The sequence below is a fragment of the Martes martes genome (genome assembly GCF_963455335.1).
Source record: "Martes martes genome assembly, chromosome: 5".
In the NCBI taxonomy this organism is placed as follows: Eukaryota; Metazoa; Chordata; class Mammalia; order Carnivora; family Mustelidae; genus Martes; species Martes martes.
In genome coordinates this window covers 95552082-95571012 of record NC_137892.1, presented here as the reverse complement: position 1 = coordinate 95571012, position 18931 = coordinate 95552082, and the positions used below count along the sequence as shown (strand labels likewise).

The 18931-nt window shown below is 37.6% G+C and overlaps 1 protein-coding gene across 1 annotated transcript in view; it reads right to left on the bottom strand.

Annotated features, from left to right (window-relative positions):
• KIF3A (kinesin family member 3A) overlaps positions 1–18931 on the bottom strand; it is a 50737-nt gene that overhangs the window by 22021 nt on the left and 9785 nt on the right. The window contains exons 3-5 of the mRNA XM_080805024.1: positions 11764–11908; positions 11531–11615; positions 3889–3994 (exon numbers count right to left, since the gene is read on the bottom strand). Coding sequence (XP_080661150.1) covers positions 3889–3994; positions 11531–11615; positions 11764–11908 — 336 coding nt within the window. The remainder of the gene's footprint in view (positions 1–3888; positions 3995–11530; positions 11616–11763; positions 11909–18931) is intronic.

Here is an 18931-nt window from a genome sequence, read left to right as displayed (position 1 = left end):
TGATCAGCAGTGATACACATACTGAGTATTATTTATCCTCTGACTTTTCCATTTAACATTATATCCTATATTTTCATGTAAAAAAATTTGTAAATTTTATTAAAATTGATTTTGCTACTCCCTGAGATATTTGGGATTGTTTCCCAATTTTAGGTCCTCATATTAAACACTAATATGAACATCTTTGAGTGAACATCATTCCTTCTCTTTAGGATTATGCCCATGGGATGTATTTTCCAAACCAGAATTATCAGATTAAAGGGCAGGAATAGTTTTATAGCTATGTGATTATCAAAGCACGATGCACCAGTGTTTTTCAATTTGGAGTAGGATAGAACACGTAATTTTTAAAAATCCTATTAACTATTTTCATACCTACTATTTTTGCAATGTAAGTACAGCATGTTATTTATGACTGATTTTTATTTCCGGTTATGAAATCAAAGCAACAGACATAGTGCACTGAACATTACAATCCTTAAGGAGAGAACCACTTGCAGCAGTCAAGCTGATTCAATGCTCCAACCTACTGATATATCACAAAATGGAAAAAAAAAAAAAACACAAAAAAACCCAAAACTTCCATAGCTTTAATTTCCTGGGTGGCTCAGTTGGTTAAGCATCTGCCTTCAGCTCAAGTTGTGATCCCAGGACCCTGGGATCCTCTCTCCCTCTCTCTGTCAGATAAATAAAATCTTTAAAAAGAAATATTTAGGGGCACCTGGGTGGCTCAGTGGGTTAAAGCCTCTGCCTTCGGCTCAGGTCATGATCCCAGGGTCCTGGGATCGAGCCCCACATCGGGCTCTCTGCTCAGCAGGGAGACTGCTTCCCTTCCTCTCTCTCTGCCTGCCTCTTTGCCTCCTTGTGATCTCTGTCCGTCAAATAAATAAATTTTTTAAAAAAAGAAATATTTATTTTGGAGGAAGAAAAAAACCTAAATTTTTCATGTTTTTCAAGATGCTATGGAAAAACTTACCCTGTAAATATGATTGCATGTGTATATACTCATACATACAAGAATATTTACTACAGTATTGGTCAGTAACAGCATGAGTAAAAACACAAAAGCCTATGAAGAAAAGATTGCGTAAATACATTACATAGATCCATCCAGTGAAACACTATATAGTTACTTTAAAATGCCTACCATGTGTTACTGTGAAATGATTTCCACATATAATTAAGTGAATAAAGTATACTATTATCTGAGGAAAGGACAAGCACACTCTCTAAAAATACATGCTTGGGCACTCAGACTATATCAGGCAGAGAACATGACAAAATAATTACTGAGTTACCACCAGGTGTGGGAACTAGACGACTGAGATCCAAGGGCAAGAGAAAGACTTTTGAATTGTACAACACGTGTATGGATTACCTATTCAGAAAGAAATTTTTTTAAAGAAAATGATTATGGTTTAATGGCTGAAAAACCTTGCTCTATAGAAGTATTAGCTAATTTACAATGGTGCCTACAAGGCGAATGGGACTATTTTAAATTTGCATTTTAATTGCTAAGCAGGTCATATATTTGTTCGTGGAATGAAGGGTCTAATTTGTTTAAGATTTTATTTATTTATTTGACAGAGATCACAAGTAGGCAGAGAGGCAGGCAGAGAGAGAGGAAGGGAAGCAAGGCTCCCTGCTGAGCAGAGAGCCCGATGCGGGGCTTGATCCCAGGACCCTGAGATCATGACCTGAGCTAAAGGCTGAGGCTTTAAACCACTGAGCCACCCAGGCGCCCCTGTTTTGCTTTGTGGTTTTAATCACTACTGTGAATGGAATCGTAAGTCAAAAAAAAAAATCATAAGTCAAAAAAATGTTTTTGAATAAGCGATACATGAACATACTCCTGGTATTAAAAAAAAAAATCCAGAAATAGACATAAAAAAAACATAAAGTAAAAACTCCATACAACCCTGTTCTCCAATCTTACTTCCCCTTACCTAAAGGTAACCACTATTAAATGTTCTTTCATTAGTATTTAACAAACACACAAGTTGATACACACACACACACACACACACACACACACACACACTTGCCCAAATACACAGCTGTTTAACAATTTGGCTTCTTTCTACATCCATAAATGGGATGATGCAGTACATAATATTCTGTAATTTGCTTTCTTTTACTTAATGATATATCTTGAAAATCCTTCAAATCTCTACATTTAGATTTAACTCGTGTTTTTTTTTTAATAGCTTCATATGGTCCAAGGTATTTCTGTGCCATATTTATATAACCAATGTTTTACTGATAGACTACATCAAACTTTCTATTACAAATAATGTTGCAATAAGGCATTTTAAAAAAAATTTATTTATTTTACAGATAGAGATCACAAGTAAGGAGAGAGGCAGGCAGAGAGAGAGGAAGGGAAGCAGGCTCCCTGCTGAGCAGAGAGCCCCATGTGGGGCTCGATCCCAGGACCCTGGGATCATGACCTGAGCTGAAGGCAGAGGCTTTAACTCACTGAGCCACCCAGGTGCCCCTGTAATAAGGCATTTTTATGTCTAAAGATTTTTTTGAGATATTTATCAATATAAATATATCAATATGTATCTGGATATATATTAAAATTAGAAACACTGAGTCAAGAGAAATGCATTTAAAAAATTTCAGCAGTTACTGTTACACTCCCTTTCAAAAAGGCTAGAGCACCTGCCATTCCCATCACCAGTGCCTATCTCTTCAGAGCTTCACAAACCTGGATATCCCTCCATCCAAAACAGGTAAAATAAGTCCCACTGTTGTTTTAATACCCATTTTCCCAACTACCTGCCAAGCTGGACACCCCGTGGTATGCTTGTTGCCATGTTAGGTTCTTCTGGGAGTAACATATTCATGTATATCTTTTGCTAATTTTTCTGTTACAATTTGACCTTTCTCTGCTACTTGGCTTATTAGAATGCAACTGATTTTTAAATTTTTTTTAATATCCTTGAGTTTGCTAGATTTACGGTCTAGCCAAAAAACACTTTTAAAAAGATGTTTACTTGCTATGTTCTTGTTTTTTACCTCTGATCTCTAACTGCTGCTAGCAACATCACTAGTACTAGGCCTGGGGCATCCTGCGTATTAAAAAGTGCTACAGTTTTTTAGTCTTTTGACAAAACTTAAAACTCTTATTAAAAAGAATGTCATTTAATTTTGGTTTGCTTTTCTTGTCAACAAAAGAAAGGCAGTAAAGTGCTTGGTTAATGATGATCAACGGCCTAGGTTCAGATACTCACTCTGCCACTAAGTAGTACATAACCTTGGATAAGTTACTTAGACTAAGTCTTAAGTAGGAATTTAGTATATTCATGGTACAGTTTGAGGATTTTAAAAAGACCCTTCTTATAAAGAAAGCACTTAGCATAAGTCCTTACCACACAGTAAGTGTTCAATAAATGTAACCAGTATTATTATAGCTAAAAAGAGACAGCTAGCTATATGAGAGTTCCAAATATATAGCAGTAGTACCAAGACACAAAATTTTGGTTGGCAAACAAGGGAATGTGTGATCTCTTTCATTCATATACGTTCTCTACATAGTAAATAATCAAGGAGAGAGGGCTGTCAAGAAACTTAAAAAATCCAGAGTCTGTGGGGCAAAGCACCATACCAGTTTTACTTTTTTTTTTTTTTTAAAGATTTTATTTATTTGACAGAGACAGACAGCAAAAGAGGGAATACAAGCAGGGGGAGTGGGAGAGGGAGAAGCAGGCTTCCTGCATACCAAGGAACCCAACGCAGGGCTGGATCCCAGGACCCTGGGGTCATGACCTGAGCCTAAGGCAGTCATTTAATCAACTGAGCCACCCAGAAGCCCCAACAATTTTGTTCCTAAAAGCCTACTCAACACACAAATATTCAATCACAATAATGTACTACACTTACGATTTTTGTGGCCTAGTGTCATAATTCTATCCATATCATCAGCATTATTTACCACATAAGCTGATAAATCTTTGATATAAACTCCCACATCAGGTCTTTCTTTAACCTAAAAAAGAAAAAAATGGCCTTAAGATTTTATACACATACCATAACTCCACCACAGTTATTTATCAAACATCTACTATGTGTTGGGCACTCCGCTAAAAAAAGTGAAGATACAGTGACGGACAAAACAGACACAATTTCTACACTTGTGCAGGTGACAACCTATGGCAAGAATGTACAAATGAGTAACACCACACACTAATGATTTCAATTGGGATAACGTCACGAAGAAAAAAAATACTCGACAGGAGAATACAATACAGAGAGTCTAAGCTAGTAAAGCAGAGACATATAGCTTCCCCAAGATGATGTTTATTTAGTTTTTAAGATTCCATTCATTTATTTTTGAAAGAGAATGAGCACAAGCACAAGTACAAGCAGAGGGAGAGGCAAAGGAAGGACAACATCCCCTAAGATGACATTTAAGCTAAGACTTGATGAAATAAGAGGTTGCCAACCTGGATTCAGGTAGCAGGAAAAGAGTATGTGCTAGGATCCTGAAATGGGCCAAAACTGGCACTTAGAGGAAAAAACAAACAAAAAAGCCAGGTTGGCTGGAAAAAGTAGGAAGCACAGGTAAAACAGGTGGGATATCTGGATACAGAGGTAGCCAAGAGATAAGACTAAGCATAGTCAGGGGCGCCTGTGTGGCTCAGTTGGTTAAGCATCTGCCTTCGGCTTAGGCAATGAACCCAGGGTCCTGGGATCAAGTCCGGCATTGGGCTTCCTGCTTAGTGGGGAGCCTGCTTCTCCCTCTCCTACTACCTCTGCTTGTGATCTCTCTCAAATAAATAAAATCCTTAAAACAAACAAACAAACAAAAAAACACGACTAAGTATGGTTATTGGTCTTTATCTTAACAACTTGAAGACACTGGAGGATTTCAAACAAATGAGTGAAATAATCAGATCTATGATATCTGTATATAAAATGTTACCTTTCTGTGAGTAACCTTATTTACCAAGTATAAAGGATATATTTAGGAAAGATTTACTTAAAATACAGTGTTAGAAACTAAAATTCACTTTGGAAGGCCCTAGAAGTCACCACCACATGTCAACAAAATACAGGTATCCTGGGAGCTACTGTAGGTTGGGTTGCAGACCACCACAATCAAGTGAATACTCAAACCATGTCAAATGAGCTTCTTAGTTTCCCACTCTATATAAAATTATGTTTACATTACACTGTAATCTATTAAGTGTATGATAGCATTATGTCTAAAAAACAGTAATATACACCTTAATTAAGAAACATTTTATTGCTAAAAAGCTAGCCAACATCTTTTTGCTGGTGGAGGATCCTGTCTCAATGCTGATGGCTGCTGATGGTGAGGGTGGGGTTGCTGAAGGCTGGGGAGGCTGTCGCAGTTAGTTTCCTAAAATAAGACAACAAGGTTTTTGCTGCAGTGATTGACTCTTCTTTTCAAGAATGATTTCTCCACAGAACATGATGTTGTTTGCTAGCATTTTACCACAGCAGAACTTCTTTCAAAATTGGAGCCAATCCTCTCAAACCCTGCCACTTGCTCTATCAACAAAGTTTCTCAACTACCATAAATTCTTTGTTGCCATTTCAAGTCTTCACAGCATCTTCACCAGTAGATGTCGTCTCAAAAAACCACTTTCTTTGTTCATCCATGAAAAGTAACTCCTCATCCATTAGGTTTTATCATGAGATTGGAGTAATTCAGCCACATCTTCAGGCTCTACTTCTAATCCTAGTTCTCTGTTTCCATCACACCAAGTCTCAAGCTCCTCAAAGTCATCCATGAGGGTTGCAATTAACTTTTTCCAAATTCTTGTTAATGCTGATATCATGATTTCTTCTCATGAATCACAAATGTTCTTAATGACATCTAGAAGTGTGAATTCTTTCCAGATTTTCAATTTACTTTGCCCAGATCCTTTAGAGGAGTAACTCTCTATGGCAGCTCTAGCCTTAGGAAATGTATTTCTTCAATAACAAGACTTGATCCACAGGCCCCTGACTGGATATTGTGTTAGCAGGCATAAAAACAACACTCATCTCATTCATTCATTGTGCTCTTAGGTGACCAGGTGCACAGTGAATAAGCAGTAATATATTTTTTAAAGATTTTATTTATTTATTTATTTGACAGAGATCACAAGTAGGCAGAGAAGCAGGCAGAAAGAGAGGAGGAAGCAGGCTCCCTGCTGAGCAGAAAGCCCAATGTGGGGCTCGATCCCAGGGCCCTGGGATCATGACCTGAGCTGAAGGCAGAGGCTTTAACCCACTGAGCCACCCAGACACCCCAATAAGCAGTAATATTTTGACAGAAATCTTTTTTTCTGAGGTGTCAAGAGTAGACTCAAAAATATTTAACGAATCATGTTGTAGACAGATGTGCTGTCATCCAGGCCTTGTTGTGCCATTTATAGATGAAAGAAAGTATATTTAGCATCATTCTTAAGGGTGGTAGGAGTTTTCAGAATGTTAAATGAGCACTGGCCTCAACTTATAGTCACCAGTTGCATTAGCCTGTAATAAGAGAGTCAGTTTGTCTTAGAAGCTTTGAAGCCAGGCACCGACTTCACTTCTCTAGTTATTGAAGTCCTAGACGGCATCTTCTTCCAATAGAAAGCTGTGTCATCTACATTGCAAATCTGCTGTTTAGTGTAGCCGCCCTCATTAATTATCTTAGTTGGATCTCCTGGTTAACTTGTACAGCTCCTACATCAGCATGTGCTACTTCATCTCGCACTTTCATGTTCCAGAGATGGCTTCCTTAAACCTCATGAGCCAAACCTTGCCAGTTTCAAACTTTTCTTCTGCAGCCTCCTTACCTCTCTTAGCCTTCACAGAACTAAAGAGAGTTACAGCCTCACCCTGGATTAGGCTCTGGCTTAGGAGAATGTTGTGGCTAGTATGATTTTTTGTCTAAACCACTAGAACTTTCTCTACATCAGTAATAAGCCTGTTTGCTTCCTTATCACGTGTGTGTACACTAGAGTAGCACTTTTAATCTTCAGCAACTTCTCCTTTACCATCAAAAGCTGCTGTTTGGTGTAGGAGGCCTTTCAGCTTATCCTGGCTTTCAACATGCCTTCCTCAATATGCTTAATCATTTCTAGCTTTTGATTTAAAGAGACGTGTGACTCTACCTCTCACTTGAACACTTAAAGGCCACTGTACAGTTAATTGGCCTAATTTCAGTATTGCTGTTTATCAGGGAATAGAGCCTCCCAAGGAGAGAAAGAGAAATAGGAAATGCCAGTCGGTGGAGCAGTCAGAACACACACATTTATTAAGTTTGCTATTTTATTTGGGCATGGTTTGTGGCACACCAAAAACAATTACAATGGCAAACTAAGGCTCATAAAGATTAAGTAACTTGCTCAAGATATCAGAGCCAGAACTCAAGCTCTGATGGAAGGACTCCAAAAACCACCCCTATAATTCTAGATGATACCACAAATTCACCTGCTATGTGACTGTCAGGAAACCCCTGTAGGCTTTGGTTTTCACATTAACAAAACTGAACTGCTAGAAAAGATTAAATGAAATAAACTATGTACTACTACCATAATTTACTACACTGAATACCTATCATCACATTTTAAGAGCCTAATAATAGTAGCTGCTGTCATTCTATATGTATTCTACACCATTCTACAAAGGTGGCTACTGTTATTCTATATTCTCTTCAACTACTATATGCACATTATTCTTTAATTATTTTACTGACAGTGGAATTCTAAACAAAATTTCAGTATTACTATTTTAAAGGCTAATCTTTTCTGTCTCATATCCTAAAAAATTTGGTAATATTTACCAATTGCTTACCACCTGGCCCAGCAATCTAGCTTCAGGAATCTATCCTCAGATACGCCTGCACATGTATGAAATCATGTATGTACAATACTACTTACTACAGAATTGTTTGTAACAGCAAAGGATTAGAAACAACCCAGGTGTTCATCAAGAGAGGGCTGGCTAAATACATTTTAATTATGTCCATATAAAAGACAGGATGCAAGCTTTTTAAAAGGATAATAGAAAAAACAAGAATGAGGAAGCTTTCTCTATTGATACGGAAAGAATGCCACAATCCATATTCAGTCAAAAAAGCAAAGTGCAATGGGGGATAAAAACAGTCTTTTCAAATGGTGCTATGACAACTGGATATCCACATGCACAATAATGAAGTTGGTCCTCTACCTCAACCATATACAAAAATTAACTCAAAATGGATCAAAGATCTAAATGTAAAAGCGACAACTATAAAACTCTTAGAATAAAACAAAAGCATAAATCTTCATGACCTTGGATAAAACAATGGTTTCTTAGCTGTAACACCAAAAGCACAAGCAACATAACTAAACACAGATAAATCAGACATGGTCAAAATTTAAAATTTTTGTGCTTCAAAGGAAGCTATCATGAAAGTGAAAAAACCCGTAAATGGGGAAAAAGTTGTGTAAATCATATACCTGTTAAGGGACGTCTATCTAGAATATATAAACAAGTATTACAACTTAATAACAAAAAAACAAATAACCCAATTAAAAACAGGCAAAGGACTGAAACAAGCATTTCTCTAAAGAAGGTATTCAAATGGCTAATAAGCATGGGAAAAGATGTTCAATATAACTGGCCATCAAAGATGGAAATCAAGCCCACAGAGATACCACTCGACACTGACTAAAATGCAAAATAGTAGAGGGACACTAACAAGCACTGACGAGGATGTGGACAAATCAGAAACCTCATTCACTGTTGATGAGAATGTAAAATGGTACAGTCGCTGCAGAAAAGAGTCTGGCAGTTCCTCAGATGCTGAAGTATACAGTTACCCCAGGATCCAGCAATTACACTCAGGTATACAACCAGGAGAACCAGAAACACATATTTACACAAAACTTGTACAAGTTCATAACAGCATTATTCATAATAGACGGAAAGTAGAAACAACCCCAATGTTCACCTGATGCAATCAATAAAACGTGGTGTATCCATACAATGGATTATTCTTCAACAGTAACAAAAAAATTAAGTACTGACACATGCTACAGCATGGATGAGCCATGAAAAATTATTCTAAATCAAAGAAGCTAGTCACTGAACACCACATATTGCATTATTCCTTTACATTATGTATCCAAAATAGGCAAACCTATAGAGACAAAAAGTAGATGAGTGGTTGCCTAGGACTGGGTTGAGAATGACATTTAAGAGGCACAGTGTTTCTTTTGGGGGTAAGGAAAATGTTCCAAAACTGGCTGTGGCAACAGAGGTACAACTCTATGAACATAACAAAAACCACTGAGAAGCACACTTTAACAGAGTAAACTGTATGGTATATGACTTATATCTCAATAAAGCTATTTTAAAAAAAGGAAATGAAGTACATTGATGAACCTTAAAAACACTATATTAATGAAAGAAGCAAGAAACAGAAGACCACATTTGATAGGTTTCCATTTATATGAACTATCTAGAATAGGCAAATTCATTGGCACAAAAAGTAAGTTATGATTACCAGAAGGTGAGGAGCAGGGGGAATGGAGAGTGACTCCTAATGGGCAGGGAATTTCTTTTGGGGGTAATGAAAATGTTCCAGAATATAGATAGTGATGGTTGTATAATTTTGTGAAGATACTAAGAACTGCTAAATTATTTACTTTAAAAGGATAATTATCTTCTGTGAATTATACCTCTACTTAAAAAAACAATGAATGTAAATCAGCTAACCTTATAAGTTAAAAACATAATATACTTATTCACAAATTTTATAATTCTCTAATATAAATGCATATAATTTCACATTTTCCTTTTCTGAAATGCATGATAATAATAGTCTTTCGTGCCCATCTGTTACTCAGTAGTGTACAAAAAAATTTCCTCAATCAGCAATTTTAGTTTTTCCTTTAGGTAAAAGAAAGATTAAAAACTGTAAGGACCTATTTTATATTTTTATTTTAGCTGGAGGCTTCCATTGAAGTTAAACAATAACTTTGTTGTTTAACCCTTAAACTGTCCTTGCTCCCCTTCCCCCAGGGGACTTAAAAACAAGTCCCGGAAACCAGTCCCAGGTAACAAAGCCCAGGTACAAGGGTGGGTCAGGCCAGGTGGAGACGCCCAATCAGTGGGGGCGCATACTGTCTCCTAGCTACCAAGGTGATGGGCTAGTTTCGACGGCTACTATGGGGTGAATTGTAATTCAATTAGCCACCTGTGTGCGGCCAGGCCCAACCACATGGCCTTTGCGCTATAAAAGTTAGTCTGGAAAGCAGGGAGGGGTCGTCCTCTCTGTAGGGGCGTCCCCGACTGGTCTGACGGTCGGTCTGATTCTTGATGCTTGGCGCAAAATAAAGCTTTGCTTGACCTTCGCTTTGTATCAGTCTCGCTCCTTTAATCACGGACCCGTAAAATGGGCATAACAAAACTACTAGTATTTTTTGCTATATTCATGATGGGTCTTAGTAGCTTTATTTTTGACACCTTAAAAATTTCTGACTTAAAATCAATTCTGGAGTATTCCTGGCATTCATACCAGAAAAAAAAAAAAAAAACTTACACTCAGATAAAATCTGTATGTGAATGTTCATAGATGCTTGATTCATAATAGCCCAAAACTATAAACTGCCCAGATGTCCCTCCACAGGTGAACTGTTGAGCTTTACATGTAAGCACCATGCAGTGCCATTCAGCAATAAAAAGTAATGAGCTATCAATACATTCAACAACTTGGATCAATCTCACAGGGCTTATGCCAAATGAAAAAGGCCGATCCCAAAAGGTTACATATTGTATGGTTCTATTTATGTACCATTTTTGAAAAGACAGAATTTTAGAACTGGAAAGCAGATTAGGGATTGTCAGGGATTAGGAATGGTGACAGAGCAATGTAGTCTGGCTAGCAGTGGATGTGGTCATAAAAGGGCAACAGGAGGCAACCTTGTGATACGACTGATTTGTACCTTAACATGGTAGTGGATCTATCAATCTAAACACAAAGAGTATGAAGAAAACAGCAGCACTGTGAGCCAAATCTGTAGACAGTATCAACGACAGTATCACGATTGTGATACTCTACTACAGCTCTGTAAAATGTTACCACTGGGGAAAACTGTGTAAAAGGTACATCTATGTCAAGGGTAATCTCTCCACATTCTTTCTTACAGCCACATGTGACTCTATACTTATTTGAATAAGAATTTTAATTTAAAAAAATTTAAATTTAAATTTAAATTTAAAATTTAAAAAAATTTTAATTTAAAAAAAGTACAGATCAATGTTCATGTATAACTACTCATGGAGTAGAAGTAAAATTTTATTTGGTGATACTTACATAAAGGAACAATGAAAGAATACTGAAAGTGGTTATCTTAGGTTGGGGAAAAGTGGGCAAATGGGGTAGGAACCACTTTTCAAAGCATTAATTTTCACAATATTTTAAATTTTGAATCATGATAAAAAAATAAGTAAAATATTAAAAATATCTTTGCATAAAAAGAACCTTAATTTAGCATTCTACTACTTTGGAAAGTACTTTCATTTCAGTTATCCTTACCTCTAACCTCTGTGTCTGATCCTTGCCCAAAAGGTCACGGACTTCTTCATTATATATTTCCAAATAAGACACTCGAACCAAAAATCTATAAATAAAACATCATTTCATAAAGCATAAAGAGCAGAAAAAGTTTTAGAAGAGCTGTTTTTAAATGTGTTTATAAGTTTTATACCTATATGTCTTTCTTATCTTTGTACTTCTCAACGTTAGAAAATAAAAGAATTCTCTTTTACCTTGTATCACCCTCTGCTTTTGCAATATGACCAAATATGTGAGCAAATGAATTTGGAATGATTCCTCTAAGTTCAGGAACAGCTCGAACGCCTTCCATGGTAAAAGTTTTGCCTGTTCCAGTTTGTCCATATGCGAAAATAGTCCCTGAAAATGATGAAGAGAATCAATCACTTTTTAGGGTCTAATGCTACAGAACAACAGCTCTTATAAGTAATTCCTTTGACACTGTGATGCAATTTCTTCCCTGGATTTAAAATTTATTCAAGTACAAATGTCACTTTTATTATCAACAATATATACTCTGTACCACAAATCAAGCACAGTTAATGTTATCAAGTCAATGAGACAGTCCTAATTATTCATAAAAAGTAACCCAAGCCCTAAAAGCAAAATTTCACATTATGGCAAATTATAAGATATTTACTATAATAAGTATGTTAATTACTTAATGTGAACATTAAATCAGAGAAGGTAGTATAATTGCAGCAACAAAAGAATACAGGTTTAGAATGGAAGGACCTCAGTGTTAACTTTTTAGCCACCTGAGCTTAGATAAGAATGTACTCAGAGACTGTCTCCTCAGTGCTAAAATGAGGACAAGAATAACTACCTGACATGAACACTAAGAACCAAATGAAACAATTTACTGCACACGACCAGAATGATACCCAGTAGAGTACAAGTAAATGGCAGGGTTTTTTTTCTTCTTAATCCTAAAATTCATTTCAAAAATATGTATTTTTTTAAAGATTTTTATTTATTTAAGAGAGAGAGAGAGACAGTGAGAGAGGGAATAAAAGCAGGAGGAGTGGGGGGGGAGAAGCAGGTTTCCCGCTGAGCTGGGAGCCTGACGTGGGGCTCAATCCTAGGACCCTGGGATCATGACCTGAGCCAAAGGCAGATGTTTAATGACTGGGCCAGGTCCCTAAAAATACGTATTTTTTAAGTAAAAGCTGTAAGGAATGGGGGAGTTAAAAAATGTGACAATACAATTATTATAGGTAATTACAGATACAATTTAAACTTTCTAAATACCTACATTCATTGATTCAGCAACTACTTAGCACACACCTGTGTAAGCACTATGCTAGCTAGGCACTAGGGACACAGTGACAAACAAGACAAACAATCCTTAATCGTATGGTGTGCATCATCTTAGAAGGAGATACTGGTCAAATATTCACAAGCAGGATGAATGTTGGGAATAAGAAATGGGAGTTCTAGCTGAGAGTAAAGGGATATAATCTAGGCAGGGGAAACGGCACAAGAAGAAAGTAGAGAGAGGTCAAGAAAGGCCTTCCAGAAAAGGTAAGGTTTAAGATACAATCTGAAATATGATTAAGAGTTAGATAGCAACAGAGTGGATAGCAAGAAGAAAGAAAACAGAGGTTCTGAGGAAATGAAATGGAAGAAACAGAGATGGAAAATGAAGGTGATGGACACAGAGGTAAAGACACCAGCAGGGGCCTAATTGCACACCGCCATGAAGGCCATACTAAGGTTTTAAGAACACATCCTAGGGGCGCCTGGGTGGCTCAGTGGGTTAAAGCCTCTGCCTTCGGCTCCGGTCATGGTCCCAGGGTCCTGGGATCAAGCCCCGCATCGGGCTCTCTGCTCAGCAGGGAGCCTGCTTCCCTTCCTCTCTCTCTGCCTGCCTCTCTGCCTACTTGTGATCTCTGTCTGTCAAATAAATAAATAAAATCTTTAAAAAAAAAAAAAAAAAAAGAACGTATCCTAAAAGGAAAGTGAGGCCATTTAGGAGTGACAGCAGGATCGCTATGGCTACACTGTGTACAATAAACTGGAAGAAAGCAAGGGGAGATGTGAAGAAACCAGTCAAAGAGCTGGAGTGGTTAACAGAGGGAGAGAGAAAGGTGGTAGAATTTCAGATATATGAAACAGTTAGAAGCAACAGCACCTAGGAAATAACTAGCCAGGTGACCAGGGAAAAGGAAGAATTCAAGATGCCTTTCAACTTCTGGCTTGAACAAGGGATGTATGGCTATGCCATATACTGAGATGGTGAACACCACCAGAAGAAACGATGATTTGAGGGGAAAGACCATGAATTCAGCTGAAGGCATATCGAGCTCTAAGTGCCCATGACACACCCAACTGCATGTGTCAAGCAGGCAGGTGGAAGGATGAGATGTATTTACCCACTAGAGCCCTGGGAACGGGTGCAATTTTTGCAGGAGATAGCATAGTGTGAGAAGACCACACAAACAACATGGCTTTTCAACTACTTCCACCCCATGCAAGTAACCTCTTATGTCACTATCAATTTCAGACTTTCTATGACAATCATCACAATACTTAATCACAACAGAAGCCATTTTTTACACATGGGAATAAAAAAGTCTTTATTTTTTCCTAACTCACTAAATATTTCAAACTATGCCATTAAGAATGTAACGTACTGCCTTCAAAAGAGCTGAAAATATGAGCCCACAGACCACCTGTGAGACCTGACACAGCAGCTATCATTTACGGAGCATGTGCCATGTGCTAGGCCATGCATCCTCGCTGAGTTTTCACCCCAATCCTAAGAGCAAAAAACTATTTATATCCCCATACTTTAGCTGAGGAAACAAAGGCTTATAGAGGTTGAGTTACTTGTTCGATGTCATAGTAAGTGGTAGAAACAAGATGTGAACAAAGTTCATTTGGCTCTAGAGCCCTTATTTTTTAAAAGTATGTAATGGCCACATTTTTAATTCAAAACTAATTCCTAATACAATTTCTATGAATTCATTAATTATATAAAGACTATGGATTCAGAAAGGATATTGATCTATAATTTTAAAGCTGAGAAATGAGGACCAGGAATCCCCTAGAATAAAAGAATGTCATCTCATTTTCAGAGATGAGATTCCAAATTTCTAGTTTTTGTTATGTCCAATCTAACAAAGCTAATGCTAGCATTTCCTTCAATATGAACTTCTCTTAAAACTACCTCTTAAGGGACACCTGGGTGTCTCAGTTGTTAAGCATCTGCCTTTGACTCAGGTCATGATCCCAGGGTCCTAGGATGAGTCCCACATCCAGCTCCTTGCTCAGCAGGGAGCCTGCTTCTGCCTCCACCTGTTGTTCTCCCTGCATGTGCTCTCTCTCTCTTGTTCTCTAACAAATAAATAAAGCCTTTATCTTTAAGATTTTATATATATTTATTTGAGAGAGACAGACACAGCAAGAGAGGGAACACAAGCAGGGAGAGTGGGAGAGGGAGAAGCAGACCTCCTGCTGAGCAGGGAGCCCAATCCCAGGACCCAGGGACCAGGACCCAGGGACCACGACCCAAGCCAAAGGCAGATGCTTAACAACTGAGCCATCCAGGCACCCCAATAAATAAAATCTTAAAAAAAAAAACACAAAACTTTCCTTATTAAAACTAGAAATGACCTAAAAATCTTACCCAACCTACCCATTTCATGACTACATCTTAAAAATGGTAGAAGGCCTACAAAAAATCTGCATATGGATGTTTACAGCAGTGTATATTCATAACTGCCAAAATTTAGAGGCAACCAAGATGTCCTGCTGTAGGTAAGTGAATTGATAAATAAACTGTGGTACATCCAGACAACAGATTATCAGCACAAAAAAGATAAAAGGTATCAAGCCATGAAAAGACATGGAGAATACTTCAGTGCATATTACTAAGTGAAAGAAGCCAAACTGAAAGGTTACATACTATACAATTCTAACTGCATGACATTCTAGGAAAGGTGAAACTATAGAGACAGTAAAAAGATTAGTGGTTGCTAGGTTTAGCTGGGGAAGGAAGGATAAACTAGCAGCGCAGAAGTGAAACTATTCTTTATATTATAATAGTGGATACACATCATTATGTTTTTGTCAAAATCCATAGGATGTACAGCCCCAAGAGTGAACCCTAATGTAAACTACGAACTTTGCATGATGCTGATGTGTCAATGGATGTTCATCATTTGTAACAAATGTACCACTGTAGTGCAGGGTATTGACAGTGGGGAACTTTGTATATGTTTGGAGACAAGGGATATACAGGACATCTCTGTACTTAATTTTCCTAAAGCTGTTCTAAAGAACAAAGTTTATTAATTGAAAAAAAAAGTTTTAAATGGTGGAAGGATTATGTACCTGCCATTGCACATTTGAATAATGCCAAGGAAACACTCTGTGTTACAACATTCCTGATTTTTGTCCTTTTTAAATATATTGTTCTATGTTACTATCAACAATTTTAAGTTAGCGTAATAGGTGGAAAGTAGGTGAAAAGTCCCTTGATGTTTATATATTACTCTGTACAACATTTGTTTAAAATACGCAATTCTGTTATTTCAAAACTGAGTGACACTACTGCTTCCAACAAGGACGGAGTAATAAGGACCAGATTCACCCTCTTGACTGAAAGGAAAGCAGACTAAATATATGAAGCAATACTTTTCAAGACAATGGACCTCAGTCAACAAAGGCCTGTGACGCCCAAAAGTTGGCTAACATATAGGCGGGCCCTATGACTTCCCAACTACCTGCCTTGTGAGAGAATCAACCACAGAGCAGGAGGGGAAATCCAAGGAATGATGAGCAGATTCCTTGAGCCAAGAAGGAGTCCAGAATCCAGAGAGACCAACGCGGCTAGAATTTGTAGGACGCAATAGCGGAAAGAATAACACTGTGCAGAAAGCTGCAGATTCCAGAGGTCTGCAGGTCTTCTTCCATTATTTAGTGGAGCACCAAGCATCTCCAGAGTGTGAGGAAACTATCTAAATATGGGGGGAGGGGAATCATTTGGAAAGGAGAGTCCTCAATGCTCACAAAGGCCAGAAACTGTATCTGTTTAAACCAGCCAGATTGGAAAACCTCATGATGCACAGGACATTAGGTACACCAAACAAAAGGGTCTTGCCTCAGAATCAGGGGAATAACCTTAAACTGGGCACTGCTCCAGTCCTAACTAAAGACCTTTAAAAGATCAGAAAGAGTCAGAGAAAGACAAATATCACATGATTTCACTCATACATGGAATTTATGAAACGAAACAGATGAACACAGGGAAAGAGAAGGAAAAATAAGATGAAATTTGAGAAGGTGGCAAACCATACATAAGAGACGCTTAATTCTAGAAAACAAACTGAGGGTTGCTGGAGGGGAGATGGGATGGGGCAACTGGGTGATGGGCATTAAGAAGGGCACTTCAGGGGCGCTTGGGTGGCTCAGTGGGTTAAAGCCTCTTCGGCTCAGGTCATGATCCCAGGGTCCTGGGATCGAGCTCCGCGTCGGGCTCTCTGCTGAGCAGGGAGCCTGCTTCCTCCTCTCTCTCTCTGCCTGCCTCTCTGCCTGCTTGTGATCTGTCTGTCAAATAAATAAATAAATAAAATCTTTAAAAAAAAAAAAGAAGGGCACTTCAAGTAATGAGCACTGGGTGTTACATACAACTGATGAATCACTAAATTCTATGTCTGCAACTAAAAAAATAAAAAAAGATCTGAAAGAAGCAAACCATTTTCAAATAACTGCCACTGAGAACAAAGCTCCTGAAAGCTTAAATGAATAAAAAAAATCAAAGAGCTAAGGTAAAATTCAGAGTGTCTGGCGCCCAACCAAAATTTGCCAAGCTTGCAAAAAAGCAAAAAGATACAATTCATAATAAAGAAATGCATCAATCAGTCAAAACCAATTCAGAACTGACATAAATGTTAGAAATAGCACACAGGACATTAAAACAGATAAAAACTATATTCTATATGTTAAAAAGTTAACTGGAAACTTTGGATGGAAGTTTGGAAGAACTTGGATGGAAGATACAATAAAGACCCAAATCAAACTTCTAGGGATGAATACTACAATGTGTGAGATGAAAAATATGATAGATAAGATTAATGGTAGGTGAGACACTGCAGAATAAAAGACCAGTAAACTTCAACATATAATAACAGAAACAATAAAAAATGTAATACAGAGAAAAAAAAACAAAGAAAAACAGCATCAGTGAGCTGTGGGACAATTTTAAGCAGCTTAATATACACGTCATTGCAGGCCCTGAAGCAGAGAGTGGGGACAGGAAAAATATTTAAAGAAATATAGCTAAAAATTTTCCAAATTTGATGAAAACTACAAACTCACAGAACCAAAAAGCTTAATGAACTGTAAGCACATAAACATAAAGAAAAATAAAGAAAAATAAACCATGGCACATCATATTCAAAAAGCTCAAAACCAGTGATATAAAGAAAATCTAGGGGCGCCTTCAGCTCAGGTCATGATCTCAGGGTCCTGGGATCGAGCCCCGCATCGGGCTCTCTGCTCAGCAGGGAGCCTGCTTCCCTCTCTCTCTCTGCCTGCCTCTCTGCCTGCTTGTGATCTCTGTCTGTCAAATAAATAAATAAAATCTTAAAAAAAAAAAAAAGAAAATCTAAAAAGTAACCAGAGAAAGATATGTTATGTAAAGAAGAACCAAATAAAGAATTCCAGTAGAACAAAATGCAAATGACAGTAGAGGAATATCCTTCAAGTATTAAAAGAAGAAACTATCAACCTAGAACCCTACATCTGGCGAAAATTTCTTTCAAAAACAAAGGCAAAATAAATACTTTCTGGACTACAAAAGCTGAAAGAATTCATCACCCACAGATTTACACTCTAAGAAACATTTGAGGAAGTTATCCAATGCAGAAACAATGGTACTAGATAGAACTACGGATTCTTACACGAGGGAATAAAGAGTACCATATATGATGAGTATATAAGTAAGAAAATATGTAAGATTTTCCTATTACTTAAATCTCTCCAAAAACAACTGATGGTTTAAACAAAAATAAAGGCAATGTGGTTTGGAGTTTATAACACATAGAAGTAAATGTACAACACCACCACCACAGGGATGCCTCGGTGGCTCAATCAGTCAAGCATCTGCCTTTGATTAAGGTTATAATCTGAAGGTCCTGGGATAGAGTCCCACATCAGGCTTCTTGCTCAGCAGGGAGCCTGCTTCTCCCTCTGCCTGCAGTTCCCCAGCTTGTGTGCGCTCTCTCTCTCTCTCTCCATCTGACAAATAAATAAATAAAATCTTTTTAAAAAAAAAAAACCAACAACAACAATAAAATGAAACATCACCACCACCACAAAACTTGGGAGGAGACAACTAGAAGTATAGTTTAAAAAAAATTTTTTTACGGGCGCCTG